The sequence below is a fragment of the Epinephelus moara genome, chromosome 12 (assembly GCF_006386435.1).
Source record: "Epinephelus moara isolate mb chromosome 12, YSFRI_EMoa_1.0, whole genome shotgun sequence".
Taxonomy (NCBI): domain Eukaryota; kingdom Metazoa; phylum Chordata; class Actinopteri; order Perciformes; family Serranidae; genus Epinephelus; species Epinephelus moara.
Window position 1 is genome coordinate 18,314,009 of NC_065517.1, and position 16,604 is coordinate 18,330,612.

Here is a 16,604-nt window from a genome sequence, read left to right on the forward strand (position 1 = left end):
CTTTGTACCGGAAATAACGTATTCAAACCGGAAATTGTCATAGAGGGCGGGGTGTTTTTAAATTCGTGCGGCTCCGTTTCTCGGTGGAGACTGTTGACATAGCTCACATTTAACGTATCCGTAAAGGTAGGCCTTGGTGTTTTCTTATTGAACCAGATGCCACATATTAGTATATTTCAGCTATGTCGAACTCTTATCTTAAAGCTAAGTTAAGCTAACCGTGTTACTTTTTTGAAGTCAAGCACCGATTGTTGTATTTGGCAAATCGCACCAAACTCCATTCAAAATTTGTCAATTTTTATGTTCCGCGCAATAGCAAATATGTAATCTATTCTTTGGCTGTTGAATCTGTGTAGTACACACAAGTAAAATATGTTTCAAAAGACTCTACCCAGTTAAATTACAGTTAAACAGCTGGTTCAGTAAATATTTCCAGTAATAACTCAATGATAGTTAATGAGATTATTTCTCCTTACAGGTGACTGTCATTGCTGATATTGTGTTCATTGCAGATACAGCAATGTCTTCAAAAATCCCAAGAGGTGAGGAGATTTCTTTGCACTTTGTTGGTGATTAAAGTGTATTTTAATTTTACAAAGTCAAACAAAGCTGGTGTCTGATGAACAATCCTATATGTTTTCCAGGTGTTCAGTTACCTGCAGAAACGAAGAAAATGGGTCATAAACTTGAATCCAGAGACACAGCAGCTGTACATCCAACAGCAAATACTGCTCAAAAATCAGATGGTATCCTTAAACCTCAGAAAGAAAACATGCAACGGTAAGAAATTGCTAATTAGTAGTTAAAAGGTTAAACAAAAAAGCTATGATTTAGAAAAATGTGGTAAACCGTGTAACAGACTCCTAACAAATCCACCTAGGCAAACTGGCACTCAATATTTTTTTTTTTATTTAACCAGAGGAACCCATAGAATAAAAATGTACAGCTCTAAAACAAGCAATATAACACACAAAATAGGTTAGAGATACAAAAAGTATGTTACTGTATACTAGAAGTGAACCATAAAAAGGCAAAAAAGAGCATTCACACATGATTACAAAGACCGGCTAAGATACACCTGACCTTGGAAATAGAAATGGAAGCAGACGAATATTTATGAGGACTGCTTGTTAAAATTAATCAATTAAAGATTTGTCAGGTTGTCCTATGTGAGGTCTGACACAAGCTTCATTAAGGAAGGAAGTGCATCATTAGTGGTTTATAACAACCAACTGTAACCAAGTGAAAAGAAGGAAAGACCTCCAGGTCCAGGGCCAGCAATTCAAATTGTTAGTTTGCTTCACAGCTACTGAATTATTTTGTTTTTTTGTCTTCCAGGAAAAATGTTGCTCCTAAAGTTCACAAAGGGTAAGTCACACATTATATTGCATATCCCTTAATATACTGTGGGCTTCAGCCATTTTTTTTCTCACAACTTTATGTTGCACCTCTCCACAGGATCTCCACCAGGTATGGACAACAGGCAGAGCTCAAGGAGCAAAATCAGCATCTTATGGCGACCAATGAGGAGCTGCAGAGAAACCTCACAGAGACACAGGTACAGAAGACAATTTTGATAAAGTGCTTGTAGGATTTCACTTGTCTGTTGTCAGCTGCAATTGTACAGAACTTCTTTGCTTATTATGCTGCAGCAAAGAGTAGCTGAGATGGAGCTGCAGTTCAGTGACCTTGAAAAAGAAAACGCAGAGGTAAAGAAAGACCTGAAGAACTGTCACATGCTCCTCGTCTCGGCCAAAGTAGACCCAGGTGATTTTCCCAGTTTTCAAAATGTGTTTGTGTCAGCCTAATTTCTGTTGTTGTCAATTGTAAAATAACATAAAATCTCTTTTTAGTTTCAGGAGAAAAGGTTGGAGAGGCTGCACAACAAAATGAAGATCAAAGAAGAGAAGTTATGGTACATATATTTTATTTCAGCTTGCTTGATATTATAATAGTTACAGTACAGTATTTTTATGTATCATATGCTATGGCAAACAAATCAAAACACATTTAAATCAAACAAATAACTGCAAAAGTGCACGTGTTTCATGCTACATAATCATACAAATAAAGAAAAGAGGAAAAAAATGTTACCCGTTTTAAAACATTCACTTCACTTGTATCCTACACATTAAGGGTTACAGGATTTTGGTTATTATAGGCAGTGCTATCTGGTTAACACAACTTTGTCTCTATTTCAGAGTGTCTCCACAGATCTGCTGAATCAATTGAAAGCGTTTGGAGATACTGCATCACAGCAACGTGCTCAGCTAGAGGCGAGTTAAACTCTATGAAACTCTGGTATTCGTTGTAGCTGATTTAAAGGAACAGTGTGTGAGATTTAGTGGCATCTAGTGGAGAGGAGTGCAAACTGCAACTAGCTGAAACTTCTCCTGGTTAGAATTGCTGCGAACGGCTCTATCTAGAGCCAGTGTTTGTTTTATACATTCTGGAGTACTGTAGAAACATGGCAGTGCAACATGGTAGACTCCATGGATGAGGATCCGCTCCCTGTGTAGATATAAACAGCTCATTCAAGGGCAACGAAAACACGCCTCTTATTTTCAGGCGTTTATACACTAGAGGAAAACATACTTATATTATATTCCATATCTGCCAATATATACCTCTACATCCTTCACACTGGACCTTTGAAGGAAGTTGGAGTGTACTTAAAATGTTCCTTATTTTGTACACTTGTAGGAAATCCAAACAATGATGACAGAACTCGCTAAAGCACGGGAACATATGATGCAGGAGAGGAAGGACTTTTCCCTGCAGGCTGCTGAAATGGAGCAAGCTCTTAAGGAGGCAGAAGCTCTCCTGTTGTAAAAGTGTACAGTCAGTTTCCCAATTTAAAGTCGTGTATTGATGTGTAATGTGTGTTCTTAATGTTAGTGTGACTAAAACTGAATAAAGGATTTTTATTTTCCTCGCGCTCCTCATCTCTCTTCATATTTCAAACAGTCAAGACAGGCTTTTACACACAGCAAGTTCTTATTGGTCGAACAGGATGTACAATGTTTTAGGAATATCGTCTCATTTACAATTACCAGTGTCCTGTTTGAGAGGAAACTTTATTTTTATGAGTATATCCACAGCACAAGATATATTTTATATGAGTGGATGATCACAGGGGCCTGAAAATGTAATTAAAAATGCTTCATAGCCACAGGTTAGAGGTTTTAGATATGCTGCCATTGAAAAATCAGTCAAAATTTGTTACAATTCGTTGTTGCGTTAAAGAAAACGTTTAATCCTTTTGTATGGGGATTTAAAGCTCAATGTATTTCTAAAAAACATAACCGCTTATCTTGTTGGGGGTCGCAGGGGTGCTGGAGCCTATCCCAGCTGACATCGGGTGAGAGGCAGGGTACACCCTGGACAGGTCACCAGACTATCACAGGGCTGACACATAGAGACAGACAACCATTCACACTCACATTCACACCTACGGGCAATTTAGAGTCACCAATTATGCATGTCTTTGGACTGTGGGAGGAAGCTGGAGTACCCAGAGAAAACCCACGCTGACACGGGGAGAACATGCAAACTCCACACAAAAAAAAACATATACCCAAGCCTAAACTCATGGGAGGCCTCAGTCTTTTGCCACCTTCGATCAGTTAAAAGAAAAGTACCCACTTCCAAATTCGCATTTCTTCTGTTCTCTCCGGATCAGAGATTACATCCGCACAAGTATACCACATTTTAAGTCAGTCCCTACCCCCATTGAACTGTATACACTTATGAGTCACACCTCTGACTTGAAGAGACTCATCTCCTGGGAGAAGGACCTTGGCATCTCGATGGCAATGAAACCTGGGAAACTTACCTAAAAGACATTCACAAATGCTCCAGCTTATTCAATTTAAAGTGCTTCATAGGCTAAACTACTCCTGCGCTAAACTTCACTCCTTTTACCCCTCTGTCTCTCCACTTTGCCCAATATGTAAATCAGTACCTTGGGCCACCTCTTCTAAGTGCTTTTCAGAAGTATACAACTGTGATATTATACCAGACCTACGTTCTACCATCCTGGGTGGATTTTTTCATAAAAAGTCATAGTATAGTGTGACATAAAAATCTTCAAAAAAAAAAAAAAGTCATAGTATAGTATGGCATAAAAATATCATAGTATAGTATGGCATAAAAATTTTATAAAGATATAGTATAGTGTGGCATAAAAATCTTCATAAAAAGTCATAGTATCCACCTTATTTTCAAACACGGAAGTAAATAGTGATCAACTTCCGTGTTTTTGTGCATGACTTCTGGTCAGCTGCTTTCCCTTACCGGAGCTAACAGTGCAAGCTAATTTTTTTCAATTTTCAATTGTTTATGTTAGTCAATCAGTTAGTTAGTCTGTGTATTTTATATAGATAACTGTTCCCACGTTTCCGTTACCCCGTAATTGCCGGTAAAAATAATTCCCTCTAAACGTGAATAAATCGCACATCAATCAAAAACTATGAACCAAAAAAGCACAATCTACCCCGAGTGAGACAAACTGCTTGATCCCCATCTCCAGTGCACCAGCAAAGAACCTGCAGAACCGAATCAGCGAAAAACCGCTAACGCTAACGGTTAGCCCAGCTAATCTACGATAACTATGCACACAGAAATAGTAATGTTTGTTCAGTCATTGTGTTTATAGACTTTAAAAACATCAGATTAGTCTAAACGGTGATATAGTGACGTGAAAAATGTGATATATATATAACTAAACTCAACAAGGTAAACAACAAGGCGATTCCCATTTACACAGTGGTCAAGAGTGCTGGACCGGAAGTGTCGCACAAAAAAACGGAAGCTGGCTGCGTTCTGTTTTGCCTCCGTGTTTCTGTGAAAAATAAGGTGAATAGTGTGACATAAAAATCTTCATAAAAAGTCATAGTATAGTATGTTATAAAAAGCTTCCTAAAAATATCATAGTATAGTATGTCATAAAAAGTCATAGTATGGGGCTATGTCCTGGGGACCCTGTTATTCATCATCTACTTACTCCCCCTTGGTCACATTTTCCGCAAAAACCACATTAATTTCCATTGTTACGCGGATGACACCCAGCTCTATATCTCCTCCAAACCTGATTCCACCCTCCCTCCCTCATTCCTTACTGACTGCCTTCATGAAATAAAGTCCTGGTTCACATGCAATTTCCTCAAATTAAACAGTGATAAAACAGAAATGTTACTAATCGGCACTAAATCCACTCTAGCCAAAGCCCACAGTTTCACCATATCAATCGACAATTCTTCCATCCTCCCCTCCCCTCAGGTAAAGAGTCTGGGTGTCATCCTCGACAGCACGCTTTCCTCCTCATCCCACATTAACAACATAACCCGGTCAGCCTACTTTAATCTCCGCAACATCAACTGCCTACGCCCCTCCCTCACACCTCACGCCGCTGCCATACTGGTGACTACTGCAACTCCCTCCTGTTTCGTCTCCCCCAGAAAATCCTCCATAAACTGCAGATGGTTCAGAATTCCGCCGCCTGTATTATCACTAGGACCCCATCCACCAGTCATATCACAGCCATCTTACAGCAGCTCCACTGGCTCCCCATCTACCGCGTCCACTATAAGATTATACTTCTAAGCTACAAGGCCATCCACAACCTCGCCCCACCGTACCTCTCTGACCTCCTTCCTATCACCATACCTGCTGGCACCCTCAGATCCTCTTCTTCTATTCACCTCACTGTCCCCTCCGTTCGCCTCACTACCATGGTGGGCAGAGCATTCAGCCGCTCTGCTCCCAACTCTGGAATTCACTCCCCCCTGACCTGTGAAATATTGAATCACTCCCATACTTTAAATCCAGGCTGAAAACTCACCTGTTCAGGCTTTCCTACTCTCTTTGAGTGGGTAAGCCTGAACAGATGTTTTGTTTATGTTTGTATTGTTTGCTTTTTAAACTGATATTTGTTTGTTTGTTTGTTTGTTGTTAAATGTTGAATTATCTTGTACTTTGTATTTTATTGTATTTTGCTCTGTATTTTGCTCTGTAAGGCGACCTTGAGTGTCATGAAAGGCGCCCAGAAATTATATATATAATATTATTATTATCATTATTATCATTATTATAGTGTGACATAAAAATCTTTAAAAAAAACGTCATAATATAGTATGCCAATATTGCCCAATATGTAAATCAGAACCTTGGGCCACCTCTTCTAAGTGCTTTTCAGAAGTATACAACTGTGATATTATACCAGACCTACGTTCTACCATCCTGGGTGGATTTTTTCATAAATGTCATAGTATAGTATGTCATAAAAATCTTCACAAAAAGTCATAGTAAAGACAATACAATACAGCATGGTTGTGGCAAAAAGGAATATTTCTGGCAACCATTCATGCCCTATTTATCCAGAATGGCCTGAAGCGTTTGCAGGTATGTACAGATATTTGTTCATAATGGGTTGGACAAACATTTGTGTACTTGTACTACATGCATACGTACAGACATTCATTCCATAGTTGGTGCTGCTGTTCATTTCCGTGGGTGTGGGGAGGGTGATTTGTACCTGTATTTGTGTTGTTTGTGTTAAAATATGAAAATCTACACATAAAATATTTTTGAAAAAAAAAAAAAAAAAGGTTTAACCGCATGCTGTGATCTTCACTGAATAAAACTGCAAACCCAGTTCTGGTCCAAAGACAACTTAACAATGTAGTATTAAAGTAATTTTCCTATATGCTGATAACTGTTAATGAATATGTCAAATAAAGATGCCTATTGCAGTGTTAAACATCCGTATACTTTCCACTTATGTGCACTTGCTTGTAGTTTTTACGTCAAGCTGACTTTTTCACCGCTCTTTACTCGCCACCCGTGTTCCCAGGCTTCTTTTCCCTCTCTGGCGGGTTGCTGTAGGGGTTCTCGAAGATGTCCACCCTGGTTTTGAGAGTGCTGGTGTTGCTTGAGCTTTTAGTATCACTGACGCCGCCCATTACCTCTTTTGAGTGGCTGGTCTTCCAGTAGTAGATGAACAGGAAGAAACCTGACAGGCGAAGAAAGATGGTCACTCATGAGGACAAGTTGAGCCCATGTAATGTAAAATATTTTTGGTTCATCTCCTGCTTTACACTCATTGCTCATGTAGGTGGGTTTTATTCTCTGTCATCTATACACGTGTTGCCTCAGCTTGCCTCTCAGGTCTTTATGCAGGTAATGGTGGAGTAGTAGAAGATTGCCATTCAGTGCAAAATATGATTCCATGTTTTAGCCAAAGCTACAGCAACATGATGGCGCAGTGCGACAGTGGTACACTAAAGCCCTGTTTGAGGTTCATGTTATTAGTAAACTGTAACTATAAAATGAAAGGATGTTTCGCTGCCTCTTGCAGCAGCTGGAGTCAGAGTAAAAAAAATAACTTAATTCACTGGGCCGACTGCCGACAACTTTTAAGGTGGAGCTTTAACTTGTAATGTTACTCAATGCATGAGGTGACAATGTGAATCCACCAGCACACCTTAAATTTCACTTTAAGAACTTTGACCATTACTTTAGTTTTTATTGTCTCTCTTGGATGACATACACTTTTAGTAATGAGTTGAAGCGTCACAGAGCGTCGTTCCTGTGGGCTCCAGCAACACTAAACCCCTGAGCTTGAATGTGAAGGACTAAATGCACAACCCCACTATTTTAAAATATCCCATGGAGAGAGAAACTCACTGCAGCCTGTTTTATTTTGTTATGAAAATGTCGGCGTGCAGCCTCGTTCTGTGGACGATAAACGAAGTGCACACTGATAAAGGAGGAAATACAAGCCCTTTTTAAACAGGAATTGTGCAGATTTGCAGGAAAGCCCAATCAGTCTTTTTTCAGCATTGGCAGTATAAAAACAAAATCAGGGAATGCAGCAAAATGTCGCCTACCTACTTTTGTTTGTACAGAATGCGCCTTTTTCGGGGCAATGGGGGGCGTGAGCAAGTAACAAAACGTGTAGCTCAGCGTGTGACGTAAACAGTGACGTGGGAGGGAAGCCGCACCTAGTCAGGCGGCGATTCTCTCATAAATCGGCCCGTTCTTCACCGTCCCTGTCATCTGTCTTCTTTCTTTTTTTGCATTTTATCTTATTTAATTTTACCTGAATTTTTGTCTTGCTTTAAATCAGCATTACTGTTATACTTTCTATTGTCGTATTGCCTCCATGATCGCTCTGATTGGCAGTTAAGCTCAGTGCACAAGAAGAGAAACAGAAGATTACTGATTGGCTGTAGTCTTTGCGGTGTGTTCAGTGCAACTTTTTGGCCACGACACCGGTGACATAGGGCGCCGCAACTGTCGGTCTTCATCACCACTAGTTCTCTGATATTGGTGTGGCGTGTCTGGGCCTTAAGTTGCAGATCCCTACATCACGGCTATAGTGATCCCATGGCAAGATGGCCTCTAGTTTGGTCACTCCTGGAGGAAACGTGCCTTTTTTAGCAATAAAAAAGTTCACCATCTAGATTGTCTTATTTTGTCTGCTGTTTGGATTTGAGCAGGTTGCGACCAGTAAATTTATCAGAGCACTTCCCTAAAAAACTGCTGCCTGCTACAGCTGGAAGTGAAGCTAATAGGAGCTGTAAAAATCAACCAAAACAGTATAAATTAAAGCTGTGGGGACATGCGGGCTTGAGGGGTAAATTCCCTGTACTTTGTTTCTACAAGCAACCCCCATCAAACTACACATAGCCATTTCATCTGTTGTTTGAAGCATCTTTATCCTGTGAGTAAAGCAGCAGGAATACTACCAACATGAGCATTGAGTTTAAATATGATTCAATTACATTATTTAAAATGCAGCAGATCAATAAACTTAAAGATTATTATCACAGTTGTGGATACCTTGGAAAGAATTGAGGACCGTGAAGATGTAGTAGGCAGGGATACGGAGGATGCCGTGGGCGAAGAAGGCAAAACCCCATGTGATACCCAGCATGCAACACAGTCCCAGGATGATTACAATATTTTTGCCACTTGTCTCTGTTCCAGCTCCCACTCTCCTGAGACAGCAGAGCCAGGACACGATGGCGACGAAGGTAGTGATGGTGAAGATGAAGACCAAAGCATAGTAACCTATGTTGACAATGCTGTGGACTTCAGTGTCTGTTATCCAGCACCTTGGAACAGAAAGATGTATCAGTAAAGGAGAAGAAACGTAGCTCTAATGTGCAATTCTATTATCCACAGACTCACATGGAAATGCTTTCTGTGGAGTCACTGGTGAGGATGGCTTGTTCACCATATTTCCCAATGCTGAGCAGGACGATCCCAACGATGCTCGGTAGTACTGGAAATGGAGACAGAAAATAAACCAGTGACTTGCAAATGTCGCCTCAGTACTCTGGTACAGAAAAGCAAAAAACAATGATGCAGACTCACCCCAGCTGGTGATGCAGACTTTGATCATGTAGTGACGGATTACAGTTTTGGCCCCCATGTACAGCTGCTGGCAGATGTGGAAGGCCTGCACAGCAAACCAAGTGAAAGTGGCCAACATGAAGTAGTGCATGAGAGCGGCCATGATCTTACAACCCACAGAGCTCTTCAGCTGGGCCACGTAGTTGTTGGTCAGGAAAGTTAAGTTAAGTAGGAACAAGGCTGATACCAGGTGGATGAGAATCCTTGTGGCTATACTGGCTTTGGTCCTCCTGTGAGGAGAGACAAACAGAGACGTCATGTTTTTCTTTTGGGTATGGGCACTTTATGACTGCGGATAGATAGATCGCTATTTTTTTCATTATTACCCCGTCTAGTAAAGGAGTTAAATACATTTTGAACAAAGAACTATGCAATTAGGTGACTGTCAGAATATTAAGTTGATAATTAGTACATTGTTTAACTCATATATCTGGCCAAATCGCCAAACATTCACTGGTTTCAGCTTCTCAAACATTACAATTAGCTGCTTTTCTCTGTTTTGTTTCGTTGTAAATTTGTTTACAGGTCTACAGGTATCAGGCACCTACATTTAATTGATTTTTGTACACATTTTTATTCAAGCATTGCAGGTAAGTTTAAAAGTTAGTATATGTAGGGGCAGATTATGATTTATCTTTGCTAATAATATGTTGTATTCATGTTGACTTAGTTTCAGACACATTTTAACTTTTGAAAAAAACTTAAAAAAAAAAAAAAAAACTTAAACTACCAATTAATAATTTAAAAAAAAAAAAAAACTTAAACTACCAATTAATAATTTGGTGGCCCCCTTGCAGTAACTCTGAGGACCCTAGGGATCACAGAACCCCTGTTGGCACAACGTGATTTTGCCAAGTAAGACATCCTATGTTCCTGGACCAACACTGCAGTTAACCAATCACAGCCCATCATCGGTGTACACATCATTAGTGATTAAAGCAATGATACTGCAATTAACAAAATCCATGTAAGCTACTGCAAGGTTAGCGAGTTAGCTTGCTAACTAGGGAGGCTATGCTAATGAGTAAACTTGCTGATGGACTATAAGATTAGCAAGTTAGCCTGCTAACTAGGTAGGCTATGCTAATAAGTAAACTTACTGCGACTATAACATTAGCGACCTTTCAAGATCATTTTTAACCTGGGACAGAATTAGATTCAGTGGTAGGTTTAACCTCATCAGACCCAAACTTTTGTTTGGTATGCATTTTTAATTTCTCCTAGCTATTTGGGATTATTGGGACCCAATAAGTATAAAAACCTAAACATCGTCAACGATAAATAAGTCCCAGTGTCATCAAACAAGACGATATTAAAGTCCCATGTCCTAAAACGGGTACTTTCTAATTAACAGTGTCTTAGCTTGTTACTGTTGCTAAAATTGGTCAAATTTGTTGCCATATCAAACTACAAACTTTATTAATCACGCAGACTGACTTGGCAGAGATGGCTGCCATCTTGCTTTTACATGGATTAGTGTATTGTGCTCTTACTACCACTAGATGGCACAAAGAAAGTGTCCACAAATGAGGACAACAGGTCTTGTAGACTAAAGTATAAGGTCAAGTAAACCCAAAATGTGATGTCCACATATGAGGACACAGGGTCTCAGGAGGTTAAAGATTTGTAACATCAGAAATGTGGACTTTTACATTGAAGAGCTTGACTCATTTTGACAAAAAGAAATTAAGGGACTGATAAAATAATTGAGATAAAATGTTTGTGGCAATTAAGATTTAAATTTAAAACTGTGTAATGACTTTTAATGCTGAATATTTATAAAGCTGAAATTACCTGCAGACACACTGACTTTCCTTCATTACTTACATCTTGTTATGTAATCACCTTTCAACAAATTTCACTTTAAATTTATCCTTCACTAAAACCAGTGTTTTTTATGATGTGAATATAATGCAAACTCTTTAGTCATGTAAGTCATATTTATTTACAGTTTACGCATATTTATATTGTTATTCTGTTACTATTATTATTTGCCCTGGAAACAGTGTTTAAATGGAAAGGTAAGTGCAATAATGCACACAAGGCCACAAGGATGCTGTTCTATTTTCATGTGGCATTCATTGGGTGCATGACACATTTCCATATTTCTCATGAACCACCACAGTGTTCTATTGTTCTGGAGAGCAGGCTTATTTACATTAACTTCTACTACATTACCTGCTGTGGGACAACACAGCTACTGACCAGAGTTTCGTGGTTATATCATAGTACCTTAGTGTTTAACACTATGGCACTCTCTGATGTTTTATAAAAAGTTACATATCTTCATGTCAGTGATTTGAAATAGAAATGTTCAACATGGTGGAAACTGAAAATCGATTTATGCCAGTTGCCTTAATTATCAATTGTTCACTCTGTTTCTGCTTATTGTGATTGAAACCAAGATTCCTCTCGCTCTAATTCTTTTTGTACAGGAAAGATGAGTATGTAGTGAGAGAACCTGGCTGGCAAATCACCTGAATACTTTGATTTTTCCATAATATCAGCATATGCTGTGGGAATTTGAGGGTTTTAAAAGGACAGTTCACCCCAAAATCAAAAATATATATTTTTCCTCCGACCTGTAGTGCTTTTTATCAGTCTAGATTGTTTTGGTGTGAAGTGTTGAAGATATTGGCTGTAAAGATGCCCGCCTTCTCTCCAATTTGATGGAACTAGATGACACTCGGCTTGTGGTGGCAAAAAATACTTTTGGAAAAACTCAACAGCAATGTCTCTTTATAGAAATCATGACCTGGTTACTCAAGATAATCCCTAACCTTGTTGTGAGCAGTTTTATGTAGGAACTACTTTCTTTTTGCTGAACTACAACTGATTACCGCATCACCACGCAGAAGGAAGCGTGCATCTACTCATGGAGGACAGGCTCGTACTTGTGACGGCATGAGACGTAAACATTAATGACGTCCTCCTCCGCTGAGCTGTAACAATAGCTACCTCAGTGGTGCTAGGTGAGCTAGCAGTAGATGCACGCTTCCTTCTGCGCAGTGATGCAGTTGGCGAGTGTAGTTTAGTTGAACTGCTCACAACAAGGTCTGTGGATTATCTTGAGTAACCAGGTCATGATTTTTGGAAAGAAACATTGGTGTTGAGTTTTTCAAATGTACTTTTTTGGCGTTTTGAGCACCACAAGCTGAGTGCCATCTACAGTAGTACCATTATAGTGGAGAGAAGGCAGACATCTCTACAGCCGATATCTCCAACACTCTGCAACTCACACCAAAACAACCTAGACTGATAAAAAGCACTACAGGTCAGAGGAAAAATATCTGTTTTTGCTTTTGAACTGTTTGTGAACTGTCTCTTTAAAAGCCCCAAATTAGGCTTTTTATATCAAGATATTTATGTATTTGTTTTATTTAAAAAAAAATTCTGCTGTTAAAAACTTACACATGGTGGATATTACTATTTTCAGACTCAGTACATCTAATTTTGACTCATTTTAGGCCAACAAAAATAGATTACTTGACAAAGAAATCATTTAGTAATTATCCACTGGGATATTATTCCCATGTTTAATTTTTTTTTATATAAATGAAGGTAACCCCTTGTTCTACGTGGCCGTAATTTCCTGATAATTTTTTATTTGTTTCTTTTTAAAAATTATTAATCTGAAAGTAGTTACGGAGCCATACTTCTGTTATCATTACCTCAGAAGGAAGTGCATGAAGAGGACTATGCCGAGGAAGAACATGGACACGCCACAGCCAATTTGGGTGATGATAGTGAGTTTTCTCAGGTCAGAACTAGATATGGTTACATTAGGAGGGGCCTGCAAAGAGCAAAAGTTAAAGAACACTTGTAAGCACTTTGTCACAGGCATTGGTTTATGAGGATGGTTTATGATGAAATTCATTAATACTATTAAAAATGAGGTAGCTACAGAGTGTAATCAAGATGATCACACAGAGGAATGTCCTAATATTTATACTCTACTGGGCATCATGAAAATATTCCAAAGGAAGTAAAACGCACCAATAAGATAGCAAAAAACGTCAAATGCGAGCAGGCGCACATAACGTTGTTTCCATCTATTATCGTCTCACATCCGTCACCAGTCCAGTTTGGTCGACTCCCTAAAAGACAGAAGCAGAGCATAAAAAACAAGAAGATTTAAGCATCAACGCTCCATGAGAGTAGTACATTTCAAACATGGAAGATACTAGAATATCACGCCCAGATGTAAATTAAGGTGCACTAAAATCCGAACGTGACACCATGAGTTGATTTGGCTGTGAGAACAAACTCACAGTGTCAAAGATGTCCTAAAATTAGCCATTCACAGCACGCCTCTGCCTGAGGCATGTTTCCACAGCAAAGAGAGTGTCCATCCAAACAAACTGAAGCACCACATCTGCTTGGTTCACCGCAGTGCGTGCAGACTAACCAGGAAAGCTTGATAACGTTTTTGTAGACTTGTGTATCGCTGCTACAATACATTTAATTTTCCTAATAATGGTGCCTATACAATGTTCATCTTGTATGTTTTTAAAGCTTTTTCACAGCACACATTTTGACTTGTCATGGTAGAAAAAGCACAGGTGTTACTGGGAACATCAACAATGCATCAAGTGTTCCAGTAAGTCTTGACAGTGTGAACCAACTTCTCAATGACCCTGAAACTGATGCAGCTAAATGGAATCCTACCATCATTAATGTCATTATTCACACCTGTGGAATAGGTCTGTTCTTGTCTTCAGAGGGACCTTTTTACACAGCACAGCCCAGTCGGCAAAATAAAAGGTCATTTTTCATTGCTTCAAACCATGGATATGTTATATCTGTATGTTTTACACATGTGACATAGTTCAGATTACCTGTGTATGTTTCAAATGAGGAGGAGGAGGGGATGGTGGATGGCTTGACACCTACACAATGCTGGCTCAAAACCACCAAAAGGGGTGTTTTTCTAACCACAGTGACATGCCAAAACATGATGGTTTCCTACATCTAACCATGTTGTTTTTTTCCCTTAACCTAACAACACCTTTCACTATCATTAAAACTGATAATTGAAACATAAAGGCACGTACAGATTTGCGATGTGATTTCATTCATACTTGTTGGAAGAAGCCCGGCTATTACCAAAATGACGTTGACCTTGTAATATTATTATTACACATTATTTTTATGACAAAAAGTGTCCTGATAAATATATGTCCGATATTTCGACGTCTGCTTGCAAAAACAAGCCCTCACAAGACGCCGGTTACTTCCTGCACTCCCCCATGATACAAGAGTGGACAGATATCGTAAACTGTGATATTCTGTCAAGTTTATGCTCATGTGTTTGTGTCCACTTCCTGTTTTATTTTGAAATGTTCTCATTGTGTTTGTTTCTTTTACTTCCTGAGTTTTCCCACCTTTGTTAATTATCTCGTGTTTCACCTGTGTCTTGTTCCACCCACCTGTGAGTCATTAGTAATCAACTCTTGTGTATTTAAAGCCCAGTGTTTCCCCAATCCAGTCACCAGATTGTCGTTAGCCCTTTTTAGATAGGAGTTGTGCAAATGTGCAGGAAAGCCCAATCAGTCTTTTTTCAGCATTGGCAGTATAAAAACAAAATCGGGGAGTGTGGCAAAATGCCGCCTGCCTACTTTTGTTTATACAGAATGTGCCTTTTTCGGGGCAATGGGGGGGCGTGAGCAAGTAACAAAACGTGTAGCTTAGCATGCGACGTAAACAGTGATGTGAGAGGGAAGCCGCACCTAGTCAGGCGGCGATTCTCTCGTAAATCAGCCCGTTCTTCACCGTCCCTGTCATCTGACGGTTAATGGCCTCTTTGTCTTTACAGTGTCTGTCAGGTTTGCGTTTCCCTCTTGCTACTAGCTGCTCACTAATTCCTGCTATCAGCTGTTTCCTTTTTCTCCACCGCCAGTGGGTCGCACGTGCGACAAAAGTAGGTAGGCGTCATCAACAGCTCCTCCCACAAGTCATCAACAGCCACTCCCGTTGCGGAAGGCCACCTCGGTCTGTTTTAAAGGGTTCCACCAAAATTACTACCCTAGGAGGCGGAAAATTGGGCACCTTGGATCAACTCACAAATCTGGCTCTGTGTGTCTAAACGCTCGCAGCTTGCCGGCAAAACGGCCCAACATTAGCTGAAAATCTGGCAGTGTAAACGGGGCTATTGTTGCCCTAGTGTGTTCATGCTGTCCAGCCTTTTCTTGTGTTTGATTCTTTGGTTTTTGATTGCACTTGGATTTATGGACTTCGCTTTTTGTGTGATTTCCCTGAATGAACTATTCTGCCTTTGCTGACTGCCTTCACGTGTTTGACCTCTTGAGTAAGATTTGGATTTGATGAATTGTTCTTCGTGTTTTATGTTTTCCTTTGCAACTGAGTCCCACTTTCGTACCAAATCGTTACAGTAAATTATATTTATGTTATAAGTAGACTGTTACAGACAGAGTTTGTGCTGGTATTGTATAAATTACCCTGTTATGTTGTTTTATTCTTGCAAACCTCATTGACTGCCATTCTTTGTTTTTAAGTCTCCCCCCACTTATGTGTACACATGATCTTTCCCATCAGTACAAAGTTCTTACATTTTGAAAAATCTGAACAGCAGGGGAAATTATACTGTGTCTGTCCTGATATGTTTTGTAACATAAACTACTGTCCAAAAAATAAAGAATTAAAAAAAGAACAAAAAATATCCAAAACATAAAATGACAAATAAATGATATAAAGAGTTCCCCATCACTTACAAGTGGTGAAGACCCATACAAAATTAAATATAAGTTCTCAACATAAAAATCAGCAAATGGGAAAAAATACCTTCACCGTTCCATGATTGACAAGATGGAGTTCCGTCCTGTAAACAAGACAACAGGACTGCATTAAAGTTGTGTTCTTTGATGAATAAACACACTCAAAAAGCACAAATAATACTTTTTTTTTTTTTTTACTTACGTATGTGACGTTGTGAAAATTCAGCCTTATTTTGTCTGTAAGATTGGTGATCTCAGTTGCCATTGCCACTGCTAAAACTTCATCATTTAAAATAGTGCTGTTCGACTCATCCTAGAAGAAAAGGATAAATAGCACTACAAAATAGTAACATGATCACATATGTAAGGTGCATCTACTTTGTAAGCAAAGGTGAAATTGAGATATTTTTCCTTACCGTGAGATTGTTGAACCGGAAAATAACTGCAAAT

At 39.3% G+C, this 16,604-nt stretch overlaps 1 protein-coding gene across 1 annotated transcript; it reads left to right on the forward strand.

Moving 5' to 3' along the window:
• Positions 1-39: 39 nt before the first annotated feature.
• knstrn (kinetochore localized astrin (SPAG5) binding protein) lies at positions 40-2,937 on the forward strand. Its single transcript, XM_050058415.1, has 9 exons — positions 40-126; positions 479-542; positions 645-780; positions 1,339-1,368; positions 1,459-1,558; positions 1,653-1,767; positions 1,854-1,915; positions 2,202-2,276; positions 2,704-2,937. The coding sequence occupies exons 2-9, from the start codon at positions 521-523 to the stop codon at positions 2,830-2,832; spliced, it is 669 nt and encodes a 222-aa protein (XP_049914372.1). The 5' UTR covers positions 40-126; positions 479-520; the 3' UTR covers positions 2,833-2,937.
• Positions 2,938-16,604: the final 13,667 nt, after the last annotated feature.